The sequence below is a fragment of the Gouania willdenowi genome, chromosome 12 (genome assembly GCF_900634775.1).
Source record: "Gouania willdenowi chromosome 12, fGouWil2.1, whole genome shotgun sequence".
NCBI lineage: Eukaryota > Metazoa > Chordata > Actinopteri > Blenniiformes > Gobiesocidae > Gouania > Gouania willdenowi.
The window spans coordinates 27,238,468-27,249,677 of record NC_041055.1 but is presented as its reverse complement, the minus strand read 5'-3'; the positions used below and the strand labels follow the sequence as shown (position 1 = coordinate 27,249,677).

At 35.0% G+C, this 11,210-nt stretch overlaps 1 protein-coding gene across 1 annotated transcript in view; it reads right to left on the bottom strand.

Moving 5' to 3' along the window:
* csgalnact1a (chondroitin sulfate N-acetylgalactosaminyltransferase 1a) overlaps nucleotides 1-11,210 on the bottom strand; it is a 40,537-nt gene continuing 29,327 nt past the window's right edge. Inside the window, exons 5-8 of the mRNA XM_028462524.1 lie at nucleotides 6,625-6,803; nucleotides 4,629-4,723; nucleotides 4,335-4,416; nucleotides 1-514 (exon numbers count right to left, since the gene is read on the bottom strand). Of these exons, the coding sequence (XP_028318325.1) occupies nucleotides 225-514; nucleotides 4,335-4,416; nucleotides 4,629-4,723; nucleotides 6,625-6,803 (646 nt within the window). The 3' untranslated portion in view covers nucleotides 1-224. The remainder of the gene's footprint in view (nucleotides 515-4,334; nucleotides 4,417-4,628; nucleotides 4,724-6,624; nucleotides 6,804-11,210) is intronic.

Here is an 11,210-nt window from a genome sequence, read left to right as displayed (position 1 = left end):
AATTTGATCTAAGTACAATGAAATTTTGATCTAAGTCAAGGACACATCAAAGAGATCAGCAGACGTCTCTGAGGAAGACTGGCAGCTGAAACGTGTCAGGAGATCAAAGTAAACTTCCTGAAAAACTGTTGTCTGAATAAACCATAGTTTATTATTAGAATATAATGCTTCGATACAATGATATTTTTATACCAGTCCATTTTCACTCTTTTTCCGGTGCTTTTCTACGTTTTCTTGGTGTTTTGCTGCAGTTTTTGCTTGCGTAGATGAGCTTCAATCTCCTGCCTAAAGAAAAGCATCCCCAGCTGTCCATGCGAGGCTTCATTCATAGCCTTGGACTGCATGCACATGCGGTACTGGTCCGGTGGGAGCTCGTCAACACACTGCTTCTCGTGCCAGAGGTGGAAGAGTCCTCGTGATGGCGCACGGACCACCAGGAGGTTACTGTGGAGGTACTTTCTGTAGAGATGGACGTCCTCACCTCCCCACCCTTTGATATCGATGTCAAAGCCACCTAAAGTACCAGGAAGAATGGAAAAAACCTTTATTACACGTCAGATATGGTCAACAACTGTATTATCACAGTGGGGGCCATTTTTAGAATTTGTGTTAGCATTTAATATAACATAATGACCAACTGTCAATGACAACCAACCACTATGGTTTTGCTTTTGTTGTTTTGTATATTTTAAACATCATTTTAGTACATTTTCGTAATATTGTGTATTTGATTTGTTTTTGGAGTCATTTTGTGTATTGTTTTTGCTGTTTTGTCCATGTTTGGAGTCATTTTATATATTTTGGTGTTTTGGAAGGTTTATTTCAATCATTTTGTGTGTTTTGGGGGGTTTATTCCAGAAATTATTTGAGTTTTTAGAGTCGTTTTGTGTATTTTTGATGCTGTTTTGTCTGTGTTTGGAGTTATTTTGTATATTTTGGTGTTTTGGGGGATTTATTTCAGTCATTTTGTGTTTTTGGAATCATTTTGAATATTTTGGTGTTTTGAGGGGTTTCTTTCAGTCATTTTGTGTGTTTTGGAGGGTTTATTTCAGTGTTTTTGGTGGTTTATTTCAGAAATTCTTTATGTTTTTAGAGTAATTTTGTGTATTTTTGTTGCTATTTTGTCTGTTTGGAGTATATTTTGGTGTTTTTGTGGGTTTATTTGAGTCATTTTGTGTATTTTTGCAGTTACTTTGTGCGGTTTTTGTAGCTGTTTTGTATTTCTGTTGCAGTTTTTCAAATTTGAACATTTTGTGTGTTTTTGATTAATTTTGTACCATTAATTTGGGGGCCGTACAAAGTTTGACTGAGGGCTACGTGTGGCCCCCAGGCCACCACTTGCCCATATCTGTATAACATAATGAAAATGAGATCCTCAGTCCTTCCAATTTGATTTCACTTTCTCAGAAAACGAAGCAGGTTTTCTTTTCTACTGATTTACAACAAACACGAGCATCCTTCAGTCTATTTTCTTTCACTTCGTGTGGGCAGTGAGGAGATTTTGAGCAGATGGCTCAAAAAACGACAGTTTTTGATCAAACATGTTTTTGACACGGCATCCTTTAGACTTTCCAGCAGCTATTCATCTTCTCACTTCTCTGCATCAGGTTTGTTTTGATCATGTCTGCCTTTTTCTATTTTTAAGACCCAGGCTCGAGGGGTAAACAGAGACAGAACACAGGTGAGCTGTGTTGTGTTTGCAAGTGCACTAATCTCCATAATCGTCTCACAGCATAAACCTCTACATCTATAGGATGCTTTTATAGGATTCCTTACAGGATATTTTCTTTGAAAGGCATACAATCACTGAAAATAGGAAAATGCATCTGTTTGAACACATTTATCAAAAATCTGTGGTCAGATTAGGCAGTTTTCAGCCCCTCGAGGGAATATACACTCTATTTCTCAAGCTAAAAGTCATTCAAAGTGGATAAAAAAGTGTTTTGTTTATTCAATTTGGGATTGATTGATCCTCATAAGTTTAAGGACAGGAAATCCTCAGCTGGTAACACAGTTTCATGCATTAACAGTGCTTTTATTAGCGTTGCCTATGACCAGTCCTTTACTCTCAGTAAAAAAAGGCTTGATCATTAACAGAAGGGCTGCAAAGCTAGAGGAAGTAAAACATGTTGAGGGCGGGGCCTTGAGACGTTCTCTCGGAAAAACTCTGAATAGCAGTTTTAATATATGTCGCTCTTTATTTTAATTTAAAAGGTTTATTTCAGAAATTATTTGTTTTTAGAGTCATTTTGTGTATTTTTGATGCAGTTTTTTTGTCTGTGTTTGGAGTTGTTTTGTATATTTGGGTGTTTTGGGGGATTTATTTCAGTCATTTAGTGTGTTTTTGGAGTCATTTTTTATATTTTGGTGTTTTGGAGGATTTATTTCAGTCATTTTGTGTGTTTTGGGGGGGTTATTTCAGAAATTCTTTTTGTTTTTAAAGTAATTTTGTGTATTTTTTATGCTGCTTTGTCTGTGTTTGTGGAGTCATTTTGTATATTTTGGTGTTTTTGTGGGTTTATTTGAGTCATTTATTTCAGTATTTTTTGAGTTATTTTGCATGTTTCTGTTGCTGTTTTTTCAAATTTTGTTGTCATTCTATGTATTTTAGGAGTCATTTTGTGTATTTTGGTTGTTTTGCATTTTGTTATTTTTTCAGTCATTTTGTGTGTTTTTGGAATCATTTTGTCCAGTTACTTTGGGAGCCACACAAAATCGCACCGAGGGCAGCATGTGGCCCCCAAGCCGCCAGTTTCCCATGTCTGTATAACATAATGAGATCCTCAGTCTTTCCAATTTGATTTTACTTTCTCAAAACGAAGCAGGTTTTCTTGCCTACTGCAATAATACAAGAAACAATATTAAAATAAACAAAAGATTTGATGCAGATGGCTTCCCTCCAGAAAAAAAAACTGCAAAAAACAATAATTAGATATATTACTGCAATTTTGTGTTTGAAAGGGAGTGGGTGGAAGTACCCACCCCTTTTCTACATTACAGGAAACATATATTATAATTTTCAGCATCCTGTTTTCTAACCATTGCTGCTGTTAATAGATTATTTTTGTCTATTCTTTAATACACACAAAAAAAACAAAAAACATATTATACACTTTCAAAAATTGTCATACAACATAAATGTATTTTCTTTATATTTTCCTTTAAATATACTTTGCAAATGAAAACTGGTTCTCAATGGCCAATCTGGTAAAATAAAGGTAAAATAATAATAAATAAAGTCACTGAGGAAGGAATTCCCAATCATAAAAACTACACTATTTCTATAAATCAAACTTAATGGCAACTTTAAATGTACACACGCACTGTTATTGTGTGTGTGTGACTGTGTGTGTGTGTGTGTGTTTTAGGAGCTAAACAATAAAGCAATAAAAGATCCCATTACCTCACGATGGTTTCGCTTTGAAGGAAAACTGAGCTGCTGTAAATCTATCCACCGAGACTCATTTCCTCACATATTATGCAGATGGAGAGAGGACGTGATGTAGTATTCTACCACATGATTAAATATCGTCATATAACGCAGAAACATTTTCCTTTCGATCATTAAAGCCGTGGTGTTGTTAGCGTGGCCAGGCTACATCAGAGAAACAGTGTTGTTTAGCACAGTGTTTTATGCTATTTTGAGCCAAGGTACATGTTTTTATTGAAAAAAAAAAAAAAAATCCCAAGGCACGCCACCAACCGAAAATGTAAAAAAAATTAAAACTTTGTCACCTATATTAACAATATACAGTAATTTTCATCAAAGGGTCATGAATAGGAATCAAATAAACACAAAAAAGTGTTTTTTTAATAGGAATCAAATTAACAACAAAATCTATGATTTTTACACATTTCTTTTTTCAAATAAAAGAGTGACATTAACAATATGCAATAATTTTTATCAAAGTGTATTGAACAAATAAAATATATATATATATATATATATATATATATTATCTTTCATATTTTGCATACTTGATGCACATCGTGGGATGAATAAAACTAATTTAAAAAAAATAAAACATTAAATATGATTAGAACTAAAGTTGAACTCTGTGCTGTTAAATAATGATTTGCATTTTTATTATATTATGTAATTTTATTTTATATTTATATAACATATAATACATAAATATATGATGATTATTATTAATAATAATATTAATAATAACAATAAATACATTTATAACACATTTTTATCACTCTGAGTGTGTGACAATCTCTCATGGCACACAGTGGTTGAAAAACCTTGGTTTGAGAAGCATTGGCGTGAAATGCTGCACTGCTGAAATGTTGTGAAAAAGATGCAAATGCAAATGTTGGCAACTCACCGATGTTGATGAAGTCCGTCCTGTACTGGCAGGTCATGCCAAAACCAAAGTCCCTCCAGAAACCTGTGTCTTTCTTGATTATCTGTCAGGAAAAGGATCTGAGTGTTCAAAGAGCTCAGGAAAGGAAATGCAGGATTTTAATCAGACGTGGAGGAAGAGGGAGATATTTAAAAAAATGAATAAAATAAAAAAGTATCATCCTCAGTCACTACACAAAACAAACTGCAGAATCATTCCATTGCTCACTATTAGTGAAGAGGAAAGGAAGGAAACACGTGTGATTAGTTTTGTTACCAGCTGTTGTTCCACAGGTGGGATGTGATCTGGTCCTCCATAGATCAGACTGGGATTGTACTGGCTGAACAACACTGGGTAGAACACCTTTTTACCTGGGGTTAGGGAGAACTCATGTTAACGTCTTAGACCAGCGGTTCCCAAACATTTCACAGTCCTGTGTTCAGATCTTTAACCTGAGGCCATGCACCCCCTACACTTAAAAAACATAATGTCATATACGATGCAGCCCTACAGTGATATTTGTCTCTGGAAGTTTACCTATCCTGTTGAGGAATAATATATCATTATAAAAAATAATAATATTCTGTAAGCACACAACAAAACATCGTATTCAGAATTATGACTCGATTTATGTAATTAATCAGCCTATTGTCATTTTCAGTGAGAAACAATCTTTTTTGGCAATGCATGGAGGCTCCTGACCACTGCTCTATTTACAGTATATTCTAGTTTCCAATGTTGTCACCATGTCTTTAATTTTTGTTCACATACCCAATTTGCATGCTATTGTGGGTACCCGTACCGCACTTTGGGAACCTAGGTTTTTAGGCAATATTGAAAAAGTTTCCCTGAATGATCTCTTATTACTACAAATAATGTTTGGACATTATGATGATCTCTTATTACTACAAATAATGTTTGGACATCCTGCATTCACACATGAAAACATGTTTTAATGGCTTTCGCTTTGTAAAGCATTAATGAATTAAATTAAATTTGTGAATTATTCTTTAAAGCTTAAGCGACCAAAGATATTTTTATTTGATCCATAGTATTTACTCCCTCCACACTATTTAAGTAATACTATATATATATATATATATCTTCTGTCCATCTTATCTATAAAGCAAGGAACCTCTGTGTGTGTCCATTCCACAAATATCTCTGTGAATCAGGCTCAGGTTGACCTGAGACTTTCAACATGGCTGCTGCTTGGTTAAAGAGTGTGCAACATCGGATTTGTTTGGACTGCAATGATACCGTTCATAAATTATTTCATAAAAATTGTTTTAAATGCAGCTTTTCAGAACAGCTCAACTTTGATAGGTAGTCATTGTAACTCAGGATAAGTTAAACCAGCTCAATGTTGACAGGTAGTCATGGTAAATCAAGATAATCGAAAGCTGCATATAATCTACAGGAGTGACTGCACAAAGGGCTTTTAAAAACGACTAAAGTGGGCCTAATATCCTTAAAAAAAACACCCCGTAAATATTGACCTGCAGGTGTCCTCAGTGAGCAACGTTTGTAACTATGGAAAGTAATAATAATAATAATAATAAATTGCGCGCGTGTGTGTAATTCAGAATTAAATTTGCATTAGTAAATGAGAGTTTACAAGGTTAGTTTAAAGAGGATTTAACTATTATTTTAAATTAAAGCGGAATTAAAGATCCCATGTAAACCATCCATGAAAAAGCAAGTTAATGTCCCACTTTTATATAGCAAGACATACTTGCTATTTATTTTGACAGCAAATTTTGATTTAGTTTTAGTCGTAGTCGTTAGTTTTAGTCCAAATTTAGTCTTTAGGACTATTTCAGTTATAGTCTATTTTCAGTCAACTATATGACATCAAGATTTAGCCGACTAAATCTGTTACTGATATAGTCGACTAAAATAGGCTTGTCCCGCCTTCAACGTAGCAATAGTTAAAAAGAAACTAAGGTTTTATTAGACAGCGAAAATAACAATTTAATTTGATTTCGTTTTTCTTCACATTTATTTTTGTTTAACTAGTCATAGACTAGTTATTATCACTTTAAAAAATTATAGTCGTCAAAAACTATGACCAAAATCTTTTAGTCAACAAAATGAACGCTGGAGTGCTCACAGCAATCCTCATCAATCCACTGCGTATTCTGAAATTCAGTAATTATTACATCTTGAAACTTGAATTAAGATACTGACTAAACCTTTATTATTCATGAGGTAAATGAACAAACAATAATTGAGTGTGTACACTGTGTAAACCTTTGCGTGACCCTCTCACCTGGTTGTGTGTTGAGCCGGCAGGTGTTAAGGAAGTCAGCGGTAAAGAAAATGTCCACGTCGCAGAAGAAAAGCAGCACGTTTCCTCCTTTCCAAGCTCGGGCCCCGACATCAAGACCCCGTCCCCGAGAAAACTCCTCGTCCAGCTGCAGCAGCGTATAGTTCTTGAAATTAACCTCCCTTAAAAAAAGAAAGAAAAAAAACAAGATATAATCAGAGTGTGTTTCTGTTTTGTGCGTGTTTGGAGTCATTATGCATGCTTTTGTTGTGGTTTTGTGTACTGTTGTGATGTTTGGTGTCTTTTGGAGTCATTTTGTGTATCTTTTGAGTCATTTTGCATGATTTTTGTTGCATTTTTTTTGCGCCATTTTATGTGTTTTTGGAGTCATTTTATGTTGTTGTTGTTGTTTGTATTGTCTTTTGGTGTCATTTTATTCAGTTACTTTGGGGGACGCAAAAATTAGACCAAGGGCTGCATGTGGCCCCTGAGCCGCCATTTGCTCATATCTGTATAACATAATGAGATCCTCATTCATTCAAATGTATAGAGATCAAGAATTTTACAAGAAGGTGGATCAAAAAAAGATTAGAAAAAAAAGAAATTCCTTTATTTATATATATATATATATATATATATATATATATACATATATTATTGCGTTTCCTCATTTATTCATTTACTTATTTGTAACCATGTCATTTTTTGTCCCCCATACCATGCAATTGCAGGCGATAAACAAAAAAGTGACAATTTGCAAAGAGAATGAAAGATTTTCAAGACCAGCAACTGTAGCATTTATTTAGCACGTTATGCTGACTACACATGATTGCTTTTTTTTGGTGATCAATGTTTATCTTAGTAATTACTTTGGGATTCCTCATTAACTCTGGCCAACTTGAAATCGTAGTTTTAATTCAGCTGAATCCCTTTTTGAAACACATTTCATCACTTTAGTGGCACTTAGGCTTGTGGTGATTTACCAATTATCCTTGGTAATTAGTTTTGGAGTGTGCAGCGCTGCAGTGAAATACATAATAGAAAGAACAGAAATCAGCTTTAGGCTCTTCCCTGCATTTTAAAAGAGTCCTGTGCCAAAATCTAATCTAATGACTTGTTTGTGCCTTCGGTGTTTCCCACAGGTTCTCATCAACACTAACGCCTTCTTCCTGTGTCACTGCTCACAAGAGTTTATACAACTGTGGGTTTGAGGAAAACAGGCACAGTTGGATCCAGATGTGCACAGCTGTGGCTTTTAGGTTGACCATAACAAGTTGCACAGTTAGCGAGTTATACTTTACTCAGGCATGCAGACGCACACAGCAATTTCAACATTATTATACCCTAGTTTGCACTTCTACGTATACGTAAAATACAAAAATATGTAAGAAACCGACAATATCCAAGGAATAAGCGACTGATATCAGATCTTCAATTCATATTTCCTAGATTTTGTGACCAATTTGTATTTAATTAAGGAAAAAATGACGTAATAACTTGGGGAAAATTCAAAGATTTTGTTAAAAAGTTTTTAGCAACAGTTAAACATAAAAAAATTATTGAAATCATGCGATATAAGCACAGGGTAAACTGTGAGCCGCTGCAAATATTGTTGAGTTTCATTAACACAATGATTCATGTTTCCTCTGTCATTTTTACTTTCTTCTGTGGGCCAAATTGGATGCTCCAAAGGGCCAGATTTGGCCCCTGGGCCTTGAGTTTGACATATGTGCTTTAGAACATCAAATTCAGCCCGCTCAAGAAAGTAAAAATGGTAGAAAAACATGAAACATTTTGTAAATTACCAACTAATTCAGCAGTAGATATCTCAGCCCCTCCAAATACCAAAATTCAATTAAAATCCACATTATTTGCAGAGCTCAGTTTTCCAGTTCTTATATCAAATGACAGCACTAATTTTTAATCTAAAAGTGTTGAAAAAACTCCTATTTTTTCCAAAATATGGCAAATTTTACTCAAATTATTCCACAATATTTTCCCAAATTCCCAAAATCTGACTGATATACTTACATAATTTACCATTTATATATTATTCATATGTGGAAGTTCAAACCAGGGCACATTAATGTTGAATTTTCTCTTTTTTCTCACTTAAAATCTGTGGCCCACTTGGGATAAAACTGGTCTGTATTTGGCCCCTGTACTGAAATGAGTTTGACACGTGTGCTTTAGAGCAGTGATTCTCAACTGGTGGGTCACGGACCTGTACTGGGTGGGTCGTAGACAGCTGGTCAAAAATAAATAAATACTCAATGTCTCTCATGCTGGACTTGACTTTTATTTTGAAAGAAACTTTTCTTTTGATAGGCATGCTGTGTTTTTTGTGTGTGTTTTCTACAGATATTTTTGAAAACCTAAATTTGATTGGTTGAATTCTAAAAACAAAATAAGTGGGTCGCGATTTAATGACCGTGGCAAAACGTGGGTCCCAGGGTGAGACCAGTTGAAAATCCCTGCTTTAGAGCATCAAATTCGGCCCACTCAAGAAAGTAAAAATGACAGGAAAAACATAAGATATTTTACCAACTAATTCAGCTGTAGATATCTCAGCCTATCCAAATTTAAAAATTCAATTAAAATCCACATTATTTCACTTTTCCAATTCCTATATCACATGATGGCAGTCCTTTCTCATTTTGAACTGATGAAAGAACTCCTACATTTTCCAACATCTGGCAAATTTTAGTCAAACTGTTACACAAAATGTCCCCAAACTCCCAAAATCTGGAAGCTTTAAGCAAAGATCCTGCAGGGACTGATATACTTACATACTTTATCATTTATAAAGTATATATCATTCATATGCGGAAGTGCAAACCAGAGCACATTACATTGATGTTGAATTTGCTCCCTTTCCCACCTAAAATCTGTGGCCCACTTAAGCTCAAACTGGTCCGTATTTGGTCCCTGAACTAAAATAAGTTCAACACCCCTGCACTATTGCATCAGCTTTCACAGACGACACTAAGGAATGCATGCTTCACAGTCTGAAGCTGGAGTCATGATTTGTTTGATGCTGGGGAACACAACATGTGAGGCAGAGAGACAGTTACACACACACCAGTTAGTCAGAGGAAACCTGCACGGTCACCAGAGGAAACGCTTTGCCTCGGGGCACGAGCTCCAGTCATTCCCACAAATCCATCTGTGTGTCGTGTTTGCATCTTTTTATGCGTTACCGTGAGGACGCTTTCATCTCTCATTCTTTTCTTTGAATAATATAATAAAACACAATGAATCCCTTTGGATCAAAAAAACCTTCCCAAATCCCTGGAAAACACGACACCATTTACGAGGACCTTTTTTTCTTGTTTTGTTCAAAGTGAAAAATCTTTGTCACGGGAAGAGGAGGAGGTGGTGAGGGGGCGCATGAGCACATCTGCTTGTTAGTCAGTCCGTCAGTTACGACTCCAAACACAATCAATGGGTTTCTCTGAACCACATGTGTCAAACTCAAGGCCCGGGGGCCAAATCCGGCCCTGCAGAACATACAATTTGGCCCTAACGTGAAATTAAAATGACAGAAAAATAATGAATTATTACCCAACTCTTCATTTATCAAAAATCCTACAATTTTTCTTAAATTGTTGAACATGATTTCCCCAAATTAAACGAAAGTGGAGTAAAAAAAAAGATCCTGCAGGGACTTATTTGTAACTTATTGCTTGAATGTTGTCATTGCCTTCCATACTTTTAATATAAGTCAGATGAAGAACTTAAACTAGGGCATATTAATGTTGAAATTGCTCATTTTCCCGTATAAAACTGGTCTGTATTTGGCCCCCTGCTCTAAACAGTGTATGCAGAGATGAGATCCACCCACAAATGCTGTATAGAACAATGACACACAATGGTAATACAACCACAAATACACTCACAGTGTGATTCACTCTCAAAGTCACTGAAACACAAACATATAACTTTTTTAATAAAAGCTGAAAGGGATAAAACATTTTACAAAGACACCTTGATGTAGAAACTTTCTTAGTAACAAAGGAAAATGGAAACAATCACATTTTCTACAATAAATATGAAATTAAAATGATTGGAAACAAAACAAAAGTATAAAAATCCTTTTACTTAAAAGATATTCAACACATACTGCTTCTAAAGTGTGTCTGTTAACTCTATTTCTGCATTATTCTCTCCATCTACAGCCCAATCGCCAAATAAAGGTCTTATGCCAAAAAAAAGAATAATCATGGAAGTAGGCGTAGGTGCTTTCTCAGCTTAGGTCAAATGATTTTCCAGGTTGACTTCATAAAAAGATGCTTCACAGTCCGTGAAAGTCCACTGAGGTGTGGGAAACTTTTCATTGCGTGGCAGCAAGTTAAAACAACAGTTAGCTAAATGTTTGCTAGCTGATATGATAGTGAACACAATAATGGCTTGTTATGATAATTTTTAATTCATTTATAATGCACAGACTTTCAAAAGGCTGAAAGTTCTTGCACTGTGATGAATTTGAGGCCCAGAGATAAGCTAGCTGGTGTTATGCTACGGCTACATGCTACATCAAAAATGAAGAGACGACAATCAAAAAAGGCTTGTTATGATAATTTTTAATT